This window comes from Microtus pennsylvanicus, chromosome 3 (genome assembly GCF_037038515.1).
Source record: "Microtus pennsylvanicus isolate mMicPen1 chromosome 3, mMicPen1.hap1, whole genome shotgun sequence".
In the NCBI taxonomy this organism is placed as follows: domain Eukaryota; kingdom Metazoa; phylum Chordata; class Mammalia; order Rodentia; family Cricetidae; genus Microtus; species Microtus pennsylvanicus.
In genome coordinates, this window is record NC_134581.1 from 140,428,536 (window position 1) to 140,442,617 (window position 14,082).

Here is a 14,082-nt window from a genome sequence, read left to right on the forward strand (position 1 = left end):
CAAGTCCTCCATGTGCATAGGAAGTGTGGGGCCCTTCCACTGGCTACTGCCTGGAAATAGAGGCATACCTTCCTCCACCCGCTGCCTGCTAGAGGACATAAGAATCTAGCGTGGAAATTTCTATTAACACCAGCCTTATGACTTCCTTGCTCTGCTCTGACCCCTTGATGTACAGTGGGAATTGTGATGTCAGCCCCTGCTCCCTCGGGTGGGACTGTGGAAGGATCTCAGAGCTAGGTGGCTTGGCTTCCACGACTTCAGCACACTCAGCACCCCAAAGCCCGCGCGCGCACGCACACACACACACACACACACACACACACACACACACACACACACACATTCCCCCAGGATAGTGATGAATTATAGCCACTCCTGGCACCCTTGTACACCAGGCAGGCTGAGCTGGGCTCTGGGACACCTGGTGTCACCTCACCGCAGCTCCAGGTCCTTTCCAAGCTGGCTGGTGTTTGTGGGCTGTACATCATGCTGGGGCACGAGTCCTTGGCCACGCTGCGCTTTACGTTTTCTGTGCAACATGCTCGCCTTCCCAGGTGTTGGAGCCAGCGCTCCACACAGCACCTCCGCTAGCACGGAGGTGATTCAGCTGTAGTGACCCTTCACTTGGGAGTAGAGCTTGCCACAGGCTCTGTAATTAGAACATCACACTCTTAAAACTCTCAATTTAAATTTCAGTTCTTCACAAGAATTATTCTCTCTCGAAATGTAATTGGTCTCTGAACAATTTTCTTTAATCCCAGGGTGACATCTCTAAATACATTATTATGCGCAGATGGATTGCTCGGTGCCTGCGTGTCATTAGACATTTCTTCTACCCATTTGGAGAGCATAGCAGGTTTTGGGGGGCCCATTTCACCCAGAGGACAGGTCAGGTTTAAGGACCCCATTGGAGCATAGAAACCAGAAAGGGACCTGGGGCTCAGGAAGGCCACAGCCCCCCAGAACCCACATGGGACTCTTGGCTTCCTTAAGTAGCCCTGACTTCTGGGTCCCTAGGGCTGTTGACAAGTTACCAGGGGTGAGCCCTGAGTTAGTAGCACACTCCCAATCAGAAACCTTAGGTTTCTAACAAATGACAGGCACTGGGTAAATTGCACAGGCATGGGTCAGGCTTGGGTGAGTGAACAGGAAGTAGCATGCAGCCTGCACAGGGGCGGCAGGGTGATGGAGGCATGTGTGAGCAAACGCATGACCTCAAATGGGAGGGGTCTTCTGGGATACAATGCCAGCAATCCTCCATGACCTGTACCCACTGCCAGACTGTGATGGGCCAGGACACGTGGTCGGAATCTGCCACTGCCTCTACTTTGGTTTAAGTTCTGTTCAGATCTGAAACAAGGGGAGTGGGCACAGAGGCCTGGCCCTGCTCTTCAGAGCTCTTGGGGAACTGTATTGGGGTGGGACATGTGTTGCCACAGCTCAGAAAGTCAAGTGCAGGTAGAGTCTGCACTGTCCTCAGGCCACTGATGTGAAGGAAGGAACTCTGCCTTGGGTGCCTGGGAGACTGCTGGGTAGAGAGCAAAGCTTCCCACATTCCATTGGCTATGTAGCTTGTCGTGTGGCTGACTGCCCTAGGAAGTGTGGTTCCTGGATGAGTTGCCCCTTTCCTGAGACAGTTATCCTCTGTCTAAGAAAAGAATAGTTTGTCTGCTCTTGATATATACCACACTGGCCAAGGCCGCCTCTCAGTGTGGGATGTCTTGTATAACTGCAGGGTTTAAACAGGTCCAAGCAGAAGGGCTGGGTAAAACCTCCAATCCTAGAACCTTCCAGATACAAAGTCTTTCCATTAGCAGTGGTTAATCCCTGTACCCCAATCAGATGCTGGAGTGGAGGGTGCACCTGGGTGTGGCTGGGACCCCTTGTTTTAGACCCCTGGGGAGAACATGCACATACAGAAGCAGGAGCCTGTGGCTCCCTAAGAGTGCCTCCCTGCCCCTCAGACACCACACACTTCTGACATCCGCGTTTCCTTTGCAGGAGCAACCAGGGCTTCATGCACATGAAACTGGCCAAGACCAAAGAGAAGTATGTTCTGGGTCAGAACAGCCCCCCTTTCGACAGTGTCCCGGAAGTCATCCACTACTACACCACCAGGAAGCTGCCCATCAAAGGGGCGGAGCACTTGTCCCTGCTCTACCCAGTGGCTGTGCGGACTCTGTGAGAGGACCAGCCTCACCCTGCTCTGTGACCAAGCCTGATCCTTGGAGGAGCCGCAGGGCACCGGCCGGCTCCCTGTGTTGCCATCGGTGTCCAGTGTGTCGTGTGTATGGTCCTGGCACACCACTGCATGTCTTAGAATGCTGTTGTCACTTACAGGGTGAAGAGGGACGGTCTGCTGCCGCACCACCCCAGCCCGTGCCCCACCCCCTCCTTGAGTTTCTGTGAATTAAAATATTTGCAATCCAAAGAGATGCCTTCCAGGGTGAACAAAGGTGGAGCTGCTCCAGTGGTGGGCGGGGCCCAGCAGAGGGCGGGGCCGAGCCCTGGCCTGCATCTCTTTGTTCTCCAGCTGTCAAGAACTCACCTGTGTGGGCAAGGTTTTCCCATTGGTGCTGGGAGCCCAGGAGGCCCTGGGAGCCACCCCTCTGGGCATGTCTGAGTCTCTGGGTGTGCATATTCAGTGTAAACACTAGAGACCAAGTCAGAAGCCAGAGTAAGCCCCCATCTACTTCTAGATGTACACTCTGTAATCGTTAGATGTCAAGGAACTATTGTGCAGTCGAAGAGGATGCAATTATTTATGAATAGGGTGTGTAAATAAAATAGTCATTTAATATATATTACTAGCCATTTTTTAATTTTTTTTTTTAAAAAGTTTATCCCTGAGGGTCTCTGCAGAGCCTGCAAGATGTGTTTCCTGGACTGGGCTTGCTGGCATGGCAGTCCCTGTGGAGGAGAGTGGCATGCTCTAGCCAGGGCTTGGTAATTAGCTTTCTGGGTACCTGGGTACCTGAGACCGGGACCTCAGCAGGAGGAGCAGCATGTGTTCAGATGTGAGCCAGGCCCTGTGCAGTCTGTAGCCATGGACCAAAGCCTCAAAGCTGACCAAGCTGTCAGGCTCCCATCCTACCCATGGTAGCTGATGGCGAATGTGGGTGAACCCCTCAGGTTCACCCCAGTCTACTAAGGGCCTTCTCCCCATTATCAGTCAAACACACTGAGCCCTGTGTTTAACGTGGGGAAAAGACAGGCTGGGGGTGGGGGTCACCTCCTGAGATCACACAGCTCGTGAGCAGCCCAGCAGGTTGGTGGTGCCATCAGCTCTGAATGGCCTCACTGTCACCTTAAAACTCGGGCTATTTCAAGGGACGTGGACTGCTCTTGGTCACCACATGGATAGAAGTACCTCTGTAGCTGTATGTACTTAGACCTTTCGAGATGACAGGAAACCTCACAGTTGAGTGTGGATGCTCTTGCTCACGTGGCCTCTTGCGTTCCTGCTGAGACCTCAGACACGGAATAGTGCCACCATTCTCTCGTTTTTACTTTTTAGTTTTTGAGACTATAATTGTATCATTTTTCCCCTCCTTCCCATCTCTAGCACCTTCCCCCTTTTCTAATTCTTGGCCAGGAAGCATGCCCACAGGCATGTCCGGAGCGGTGTCTCCTGATTCTGACTTCCGTCAAGGTGTTGATGAAGATGAGCCAGCACCCCTGCCTCTGCTGTGTCTGAGGGCAGCGTGAGAGGCATGACTGTCCTTGACTGACCAGCAGGGTTCCAGAACCTCTTCCAAATTCATGTGCTAGCCACCTGGGTGGACTGATTGAACTGGAAGATTGATGACCACTATCCCCCAGCTGTGAATTAAAATATTTGCAGGTGACAGTTTGGTCATCTCCAGTTTTGGTTATCCTTGGACGGAGTCAGGCCCAGTGTTCAGAGGCCTGAGGCAGGTCTAGACCTGCCAAAGCTGCCTGTCAGGTTGGGGCAGAACAGAACTAAAAGCCACCTTTGGGTAGCTGCCATTGATTTCAGCAGCTTGAAGCCAAGCCATTTCCTTGGCATCTCCTTCCATGTATGACCCACCTTCTGCGTCATCTTCCTGGTCCCTTTGTCAGTTCAGGGCCCCCCTCCCGCCCCCCACCCAGTGCCTTGTCACCCGTCCTGGGAGGCTGGCCTCCACAACTGTCACTCTTTCCCTTACCATTTTCCCAAAGTGTCCTTCAGGGGAAGAGGTGAGGGAGTGCCTAAAGAGAGCTGTGTGCCCTCATGGAGGAGGAAGAGGAAGAAGAGTGAGGCCAGGACCTGACACCCCGGGAGACCTGCTGGAGGTTGGGAGAGAGTCAGGGCTCCAAGTCATTTCCTGAAGTGCGCTGAGCCACAGTGCCCTCCCAGAAGGGGTGTCCCTAACAGTCAAAGGCCCTGTGAATACTACTGACACAGTCCAAGGGCATCTATGCTCTCTGCCTTTGCTCCTTTAAGGGACTCCTGGCCTCCCTCCAATCCAGTCTTTGTCTTCCTGAAGTTTCTCCCAGGCTGAGTCTTTCACTTTCCTTAGGAACCAGGGCACACAAAGGAGCCAGCCTACAGGATGGGAGATGCTAAAAGGAATTTTCCCTATTTTATGAACCCCTCCCTCTTCCTTTGACTGTGGCTGGTTTCCTCTGTCAGCGTGTGTCCGTGTTTTCTTGGACATCTAACAATTGAAAGGGCTTTTCCATTCCAGAAACCTTCACATTCAGGGTAGTGGCATTGATTTGGTTTTCATTTTGGGCTTTTCTTTCTTTTTCTTTTTATTTTTTAATCTCCCGCCAATTAATGGGGGCAGGGGATGAGCTATAGTTCTCTGAGGAGGAGAGAAGCTGCTGCTAACATTCTCTCTCTCTCTCCCAGCTTTTTGTCTGAGCACAGGCGTCTAGTCACGGCCAGGCCTGCCTCTCAGAGCCACAGGACTGGCTTTCTTTCTTTTTGCTGCCTTCATTATTGGTCACAATGTCCCGGCCACCTCAGCAGCTCGTCCTTGAGCAGTGAGGAGTCAAGGGCCCTTTCGGCAGCTCAGCAAAACCAGATTGCATTCACAGGAAGAAAGAACTTTCCTGGTGGGAAGGGCCCTCCAGCATATTCTGGAGAGACTCCCTGAGCAGCCCTTTGTAGGCAAAAGGCCTGAGTCTTCAAGCCATCTGGGCAACTCTGGCTGGTGGCCTTTGGTGACCAGGATACCCACCCTCAGGTTCTGCTATAGCAATGGTCAGGGGACAAAGATTTGAACTGTGAAGACACTTATGTATTTAGTGTCACTTGACCGAGGGTCTGGGAAGGAGAAGTGCTCTCAATGGCTCTGGGGACAGCTCATCAGAAACTTGGGCTGGCTTTTGGAATTGACCCATGGATGCCCCTGGAGGGCTGGAGGAGGGGGGTGATTCAGTACAAACTGTCACATCTGCTCTTTACACTTCCTGAGACAATATGTTCAAATCTCAGAGGCACCTTTGAGACCCCGATGGCTCCCTTCCAACTGGAATGTGCTCTGTGTGTCCCTTTGCACAAGTGCCCTGTTCTCAAACACCCAAGTTCCATGTTCCATGTTTGCTTTCTCTCAGATACAGCCATGAGCTCCAGGAATCATGGCGGATAGCCGCCTGCCTTTCAAAGCTGAGCTCCACCATCCCTCAGAGGGGTGGTTCCAAGAGAGAGGAACTTGCAGCTCCCGCAGGATGAGGAAGCTCCCTAATGAGTTTCTTAAATGGAAACAAATTAATTGGCTCAGCAGACACAGTACTTCCTGATGGATACTGAGGTAAGTGGATCCCCCCTCTGGCCTCGGGAGATTTTCAGTGGGGGGGGGTAGGGAAAGGGGAAGAACATGAAATTACTCATGACTCATGACACGGTGCAAGCCATAACGGGGGTTCCAGGGCAGGGACAATAGGTGACTAGCTCAGCTCGGCAGCAGTCAGGACAGGGTGGGCCTTGGAGAAGAAGCAAAAGCTTTTCCAGGTAGAGGTGTCAAGTGTTGGGCCATCCGGAGACTTGGACAGGCCAGTGTGGTGTCAGCAATACTTCAGGGTCTCCTAGGATTTCATTGGAAGTTGTGTGTGCGTGCAGCTTAAATGGAACGCACCTAGGGCTTTGAGCCTGCTGGGAAACTGAGCCATGTGTGGTCTCCTGTTGTTTGCCCTGATACCATGGTCACGGTGACATCATCCTGCAGCCTGGAATCTTCTGAAGCAAGGAAGCCCCCCATAACATACAGAGCGGCACAGCGGGCCCTCACCTACCAGGGGAACCCACCAAACCCACCAGCTTTTCCTGCGCAAGGGTATAGCCTTCCCTCTTACAGGAAAAACAAACAAAAAAACCTAGAACTTCTCTCTCTGTGTGTCTCTCTGTCTCTGTTCTTGGACTGACACCCAAGTGTCACTGATCTGTAACCAGGAAGTCCTAAGGGGAGAAGAAAGCGCCTCACCTTGTTGACTTTTTTGTCTGAAGGTTTTTGTTGTGTGTGTGTGTGCACACGCGCGTGTGTGAGCGCGTGTGTAACAACATGGAGCATGAAATAGACGCAGACCAGTAGGGGTAGCTGAGAAGAGCAATGAGCATCTTCCTTGAGGAAGCAGTGGATGGAGGAAGTAGAGAACCAGAGAGGCAGAGGCGTGATCAAAGCCACACAGCAAGCAGATGCTCCAGGATTCTTGAGCAAACAACTTGAAGGATCTCTTTGGCCAGTACCACCGTTCTAGGGAGCTGGGGTGGGATTAGAGGACTCCTCTGAGCATATCAGCTAGCTGTTCCCTCATTGTCTCCTTCTTGGCCATTAGGCCAGCCACGGCCCCATGGCCTCCTGCTTAGGAGACCATTTCCACGGAAGGCGAACTGGGTGGGAGTTACTAGCATGGCTCTGGTGCCCTCATGTGGCGTTCGTTTGCATTACAGCTGAGCCTCAGAAAAGGCAAGGCCAAAAGCAAGATGGAGGTGGACTTAAAATCCCTTGGAAGCAAGAGTGAAAAGAAAAGTTGAGCTGCAGGAGGTGGATGATGGGTGTTCCAGCAGAGGAGAGAGAGAGGATGTGGCATCTGAGCTGGCTCTTCTGTGAGGGAGGATGGCACCTCAGACACACACACACACAACACTACACTCTTACAAAGCTTTCCAGATTCACTTATAGAGAAAAAAGAATAGGGATGGGGGCGGGGAGCAAGCAGCCTGGGAAAAAATTAGCTCAGAGCACTCACACAGCACTCCTCCCAAGTCCCTAATCTTCTGATTAGAAAATTCAAATGTTCTTACCAATACATTTGTATTTCAGATAAATATAAGTAAGACAGAGATTACCATCAGCAGCTCAGTCCCTGTTCTGAAGAACCTCCTCAGCCTTCCACGTACACATGTAATTATTTATTGAACCTATTATGCTTGTGGCTTCATGCCCTTCACTTTCCACTTAAAGGGGTTCTGACCTCTTTTTCTTATTAAATCTCGGAGGATTTGGGCTTAGACTGTGATACACTGGTTTAATTTAGTTAACTTACATTCATTTTTTTCATAACTGGCCCTGTGGGAAAATATCTTCATTCAGAAATCACCCCCACTGGTTGGCGTTTTTGTTTGTTTGTTTGTTTGGTTGGGTTTGGGTTTTTGTCTTGTTTTTTTTTTTGTTATTTTTTAAAATTTTTCATTCCAAGATAGAAACTGTATAGAAGTGCATTATGAGGTCAGAAGGTGAACCACCCATCGTGGCCTCTGAGAGGCATCATCTTGTCCTCCAATATAGGTTTGGAAACCCGCCAAACAAAAGCTACATGGTTTCTCCTGGAGACTTTCCCTTAATGATTCAGGCCTGTCTAAAACATGAGACACAGGGTTAGCAGTTCCCTTTCATCAAAGAGATTTCAAACTCCAGCGGGTACTAAGGGTGGAAGCTGCCTGGGCTCGTATTGTGGAGTCACCAACTGTCCCCAGCTAAGGGGTTGGTAGGATAGAGGGCTCAGTGCTCAGTCTAGGAAAACAATAGGTGAAGCAGAACTGTCACCTCGGCTGCCAGCTCCTTGTGTGACTTTTGTCTAGCAGGAGCTCTTCTGTCCAGGGACAGCAAGAGGCAGTGCTGAGAGACCCAAAGATCCTTGGAACAGCTGTGCCCCCGGTGCAGAGGCCGGGGAGGAGAAAATACGTTATCTCCCTGTCCCAGGGGAACACAGCAACCCTGGCTCACGTCCTCCCTGTCGCTCTGCAGCTGTGTGAGCCACTCAGGCTCCAGAAAGCTCTGGTGCCTCCAGTGTAAATGGCACATCAGCAACCACCCACAGGGCTTCGAGTGAAGACACGTGCAGCCTCCAGATAACACCAGCAGGACCAGGAACAAGGTAAGACAGCAGAGGTCATAGCAACCATGCAACTTCAACGGTTAGAAGATCTAGAATACAGAGACTTTCAAAAACATTTAAGTGTGGGGTCCATTTTACAGATAAAAGGTGCTCACACCTTGGCAAGGACAGAAGGTCCTAGAGATGCAAGCTCGAAGCAGCATACCCTAGTAACCCATCTTTGTTGTTTAAAAGCACTCTGCCAAGGTGACTTGGTGACAGACACCTATAATCACAACGCTCAGGCTCAGGAGATGGAGGCAGAAGGATAAAGGTTAAAAGTCATCCTTGGCCACATGCTGGGCTTGAAGCTAGCCTGGGCTACTTGCTGGGTTTGAAGTCAGCCTGGGCTACAAAAGACTCAACTCTTAAAGAAGGGTGTGTGTGTGGTAGTATATTATTTGTGTTTTAATAAATAAGTCTTGCCTGGAGATCAGAAGGTAAAGCAGCCATACTAGTCAGCCATACAGGAGTGGTGATGCACACCTTTAATCCCAGGACTCTGGAGACAGAGGCACACTGAACTCGGTGAGTTCAAGGCCACCCTAGGCTACACAAGCTTTCCTGATCTTCAGCTTGAATCCCAATATCTGTGTCTGGATTTTTATTATTCGTGCTACGGGGGCTCACAAATACTCCAGGGGCTTTGGGGATGTACCTCAGTTGGTTGAATGCTTGCTTAGCATGCACAAAATCCTGAATTCTATCCCTAACACCACACAAACACATAAACTGAGCTTGATAGCTCATTCCTGTAATCTGAGCACTTCAGAGATGGGAGTCAGAGGAACAGAAGTTTAAGGTCAGCCTCAGCTACATAGCAAATTTAAGTTAACCCGGCACACATGGGACCCTGTCTCAAAAACAAAAAGGATCAGCAAGATAGCTCAATGGGTATTGGCAGTTGCCACCAAGCCTGACAACCTGAGTTCAGTCCCCAGAATATGGTGGTGAAAGGGGAGGACCAAATCTTTAAGCAGTTTCCTAACCCCTACACACGCTATGACACACATAAGCCTTTATACACCTATACACAATAAATGGGGGGGACAGAAACAAAACAAATTAGCTTTACAAATTATAGCTATTATCTAAGTAATAAATACATGTATTTACAATTTAATCCCCATAGTTAATGTTTATTTCCCAATACTTTATTATCTCTGTTGTATAAATATGAACTCCCTGCATCTTTATTGCACGAATATTAAAAATGCATTGTGTTCATTATTTATCGTCTATCATCCCGTACTTACTAGAGTGTCCCTAGAATGTCAGCCCTGCCCAAACAGAGGCCTGGAGCATGGGTGGTCAGCGACTGAGCGGCTACATAACTCGGGTACAGGGCCCCAAGACTGGCAAGCTTGCTGTGTCTGCACTTGGCACAGTCCGTGCACTGAGGGCTCTGCTGTGCGGAGAAAGGAGTCTCTGAAAGACAACAGTAGGAAGGCAGAAGCTGGCCCTGATAGTGGAGACCCAGAGGACGTCATGGTCTAGAAGTGACCATCACTGGTAGGAACTGTAGGGCCTCAGGACCCTCAAGTGCAAGTGGAAAGGAGGCAAACAGGCTCCCTCCCTCTGGGGGTGCCCTAATCCTGAGCACTAGGAAGTGTAAGGTCTCCAACTGGGGACAAAGGGCTGACTGAGGTGCCTATTAACATATCAGAAAAGACGCTGGCTGCCAGCACCGCCACCCCTAGCACCTGGTCTCCTCCTTTCATTTCCTCTTTCTGGTTCAGGAAGGACCCCCATGTGCAGCCTGGCAACACATCTTGGAGGTCCTGGATCCAGGCCTCAGGGCCCAGCTGTCTGGTCTCACTGAAGGCTTGTCTAGTTGAGCATTCCCAGCCTGGTTGATCATACAGTCCACACGTGGTTCTACTACTGCTACAAATCTCTGGGCCCTTGTGCTTGGCGATTTCCATTCAGATCTGCGGCTGGCCTCAGGAGCCACAGGCTCCCCTTGGGCACCAGAGTTTGGGGATAGCTCTCTGGGGTAAAGGGCAGTTTGCTCCTGGGCCTACACAAGTGCCAGTGCTAGGCTAGCCAGTTGCACCTCTGCGCTGCCCCCAGGCCGTGGAGGTGGCACAGCCCCGCCTCATGTCTGTGAGGTAAAAACAGGTCAAGGGGTTTCTCTGAGCACACAGAATATGTGACAATCAGAGGGAATAATCATTGTGTAACCACTTGGCAATCACACAGTGCTGTGCAAATCTTTGTTGCTGTATCGACCAGGCTCCTACTAGATAAAAATGTGTTTGTATTTCACAAGGATGCGGCACTCAGATACCAAATGAGGTGTCTCCTGGCCCTGCGTCAAACTTTCTGGGGCTCTGTGTGGCACTTAGGTGTGCCTGGGGGCAAAGCAACATTGAAGGACAGAACAAGGACAGAAGAAGGGGCAACCTGATGTCCCCTCCTTGACCATTTCTTCCTCAACCATGGTTTTCCTGAGGCCACCTTGCCAAAGTCCTGGCATCCTTTGTGACTCCCTCTTTCAGGTTGAGTGCAGTTGGTAGAGCTTCTTCTGATGTCATCTTCTTCTGATGTCATCACACTCAGCACGTGGTAGCACCCACCTCAGACAATGCCTCATGCCTCCTCTCCTGGGCTGGCAGCTCATTCACATAGGAATCCGGTTTCCTTCAGGACCCCCAGTCATTATCACTGGTCAGGATGTCAGTTTGGAACTATTGTTCACCCAAATAACGTGAGGATAACGGCAGACAGGTGTCAAATACAACCGACTGGGCTTTCCCATGAAAATTCTGGTCTAGGAGCACATCGGCCTTCGGACTGGACTGGGAACCTCCGTTGGGGTGTCTGCTTAGCTAACCAGGCTGGCCATGAGTTCTGCCTCAGCTCCCCCATTTCTTTGGGGCAGAATTGTCTGGCCACGCCTTCAGACATCTTAGTCCCTTTAGCTTGTACTGTGCCCTCAATCACTCATGCAGAGCCTGTTAAATACCAGCTGGTTCTAAAGGCCACATGGCTTGGAGATCCCGCTGCTGTCAAGGCCAAGTGTCTATGGTTGGTACTTGCCAATTTCAGGTGATTCTGAGCTTAACACTGAAGCAAACTAGTTAAATTTGAATCTCCAGGTAGGGGCTGGTACCCAAGGTTAAGCACACACTGAGCCAACGGTCTACAACCGGACCCTCAGCTTCTGCCTTTTATTTTTGTTTTTGAGACAAGGTTTCTGCATGTAACAGCCCTGGCTGTCCTGTAACTTTCTGAGATCCTCCTGCTTTTGCCTCCCGAGTGTTGGAATTAAAGGCCTGTGACTCCCAGGTCTTTTTTTTTTTTAAGGGATGTCAAATGTGCACACAATTGAAAAAAAAAAACACTTTGATTTAGTGGGGTCCTGTCTCCATGGAAATAAGTGAACGCAAACAGACAACCTCTCTGGCTAGGTTAACTTTGACCTCAGTTAACTTTGGCCTCCGTTTAAAGATAGAGGTAAGTGATTTGTTGGACACAGGCTTGGAAAAGACCTGGGTGTGGCTCAGAGGGGAGAACACTCGAATACACGCCTATCTCGTGCTAGGCCCTGGGCTCTAACTCCAGCTCTTCAGAGAATAAAAGAGTTGAAAATGAGTCAGGACAAGGACTCAGAGCTGACACACCCACCGGCAGTTGGACAAGTGTAGAGGTTGGGACTGCAGCTGCTGGGGGAAGGGCTCCCAGCGCTGAGCTCTGCAGTAGGAGGCAGCAGGGGTCACGTCAGGGATGACAGGGACAAGGAGGCTGCTGGAACTGAGGGTTGACGAAGGGACAGGACGTTATCTTCTGGGTGGAGGGAACAAAATGTGCACCTTTGCCTGTTCAGGGAGGGAGTCAGGCCTAGGGACAGAGCCTGGGAGTGTGACGGGGAGTGGCAGAGACTGGCCCAGAGGATTGCAGCAGTCTGGGAAATACACAGAACAGAAAGGAAGGTGTCACTGACCCCTGTTAGCCAATGACCATAGGTGACTGTATCTGGGCAGAGCTACTACCCATAGTAGTTGAGACTTCCCGGATAGTTTGGACTGATGACTCTGGGGGCACATGGCAGATTCCTAGAAAGAATTTGGGGAGGGGGTGAAGGAGGGCAGACAGTGCTTAGAGCAAAGAGACCCCAGCAGCATACCCATGTGTTGCTGTGGAATAATCTTTTTTTTTAAAAAAAAGGGTTTTTCAGGTTTTTTTAAAATATTTATTTATTATGTATACAATATTCTGTCTGTATGCCTGAAGGCCAGAAGAGGGCTCCAGACCTCTTTACAGATGGTTGTGAGCCACCATGTGGTTGCTGGGAATTGAACTCAGGACCTTTGGAAAAGCAGGCAATGCTCTTAACCACTGAGCCATCTCTCCAGCCCGGAATAATCTTTTTGTACACTGTGGATACATATGTCACTCTGATTGGTTTAATGAAACACTGTGAATGCATATATGTCACTCTGATTGGTTTAATGAAACACTGAATGCCCAATAGCTAGGGGTGATTTTCGGGGCAGAGAGAACTCTGGGAAGAAGAAGGGCAGAGATGCCATGAGAGGCAGAGCAAGCAGGATGAGCAATATAGAGAAGAGGTGATAGAACACAGCCACGAGGCAGAAAGTGAATAGAAATGGGTTAAGTTAGAAGAACTACTTAGAAACAAGCCTATGGGCTGAGCTTTCTTAATAAGCTTCCGTGTTGTTTATTTGGGAACTGGCTGGTGGGACAGAAAAATCCCCTTACAGCGTACCTTTTCCCAAAGACCCAGATTCTAAGTATGCTGTGCAAGCATGAAAAATCCCCTTACAGCGTACCTTTTCCCAAAGACCCAGATTCTAAGTATGCCGAGCAAGCTTGTGACCACCAAGTTAGCCTCCAGGCCTCTAGAAGTACTTTTATTTGTTTGTTTGTTTATATATTTGTGGTTTTTGGAGACTGGAATTCTCTGCGTAGCCCTGGCTGTCCTGGAACTTGCTTTGTAGAGCAGGCTGGCCTGTGCCTCCTGAGTGCTGGGATTAAAGGTGTGTGCCATCACCACTCAGCTACTAGAAGCCCTTTAAAAACCTCTGCTCCGTGTCGGCATTTTATTTTGCCAAGCATAGTCTCCCTTTTGGCATCAGAAAACTCAGGCTTTGTGAATGTGGCTGTAGGCAAGAGACACTGAAAGACCCCCAGTGCTGGGGAGACTCTCACTCAAGTCTCGGGATAACACGACCCCCCAGTAACTCACAAGACACTGTCCTTGCTGCAATCACACGAGGCTTTAATGATGAGATGAGATGGGAACCAGTGCACTGGGGCTGAGACTCATAACCCACGCAGGGGAAGAGTTCGACCCCGAGTAACCAGGAGAACTGATTTTTAAGGGAAAAAAACCACAGCCCGGTGATCCGGAATTGGCAGTGAGTGTGTCACAGAAAATTCTGAAAATACCAGTGAAGATCACAAGGGGGCAACTCCCTGCCTCTCAGGACCACTCCCAAGGTCATAATCAGCTAGTTCCTAAAATCACGAGGGGGAAACTCCCTGTCTCTCAAGATTACCCCCAAGACTACAATCTAACTTTATCTTCAGCTAGCTCCCTGAAACACAGTCACTAAACCAGCTAATGCTAGCTAGATTCCTGATTCTTTTCTTCCTGGTTAGACTTTTGGCTATTTTTTTTCTTTTTCTTTTTTTTTTTTTTTTTGTTTTGTTTTGTTTTGTTTTTTCGAGACAGGGTTTCTCTGTGGTTTTGGAGCCTTTCCTGGAACCAGCTCTTGTAGACCAGGCTGG

General features: G+C 49.9%; 1 protein-coding gene across 1 annotated transcript in view; it reads left to right on the forward strand.

Moving 5' to 3' along the window:
* The window catches only part of Shb (SH2 domain containing adaptor protein B), a 113,732-nt gene extending 110,928 nt beyond the window's left edge, over positions 1-2,804 (forward strand). Inside the window, exon 6 of the mRNA XM_075967289.1 lies at positions 2,002-2,804. Coding sequence (XP_075823404.1) covers positions 2,002-2,185 — 184 coding nt within the window. The 3' untranslated portion in view covers positions 2,186-2,804. The remainder of the gene's footprint in view (positions 1-2,001) is intronic.
* Positions 2,805-14,082: the final 11,278 nt, after the last annotated feature.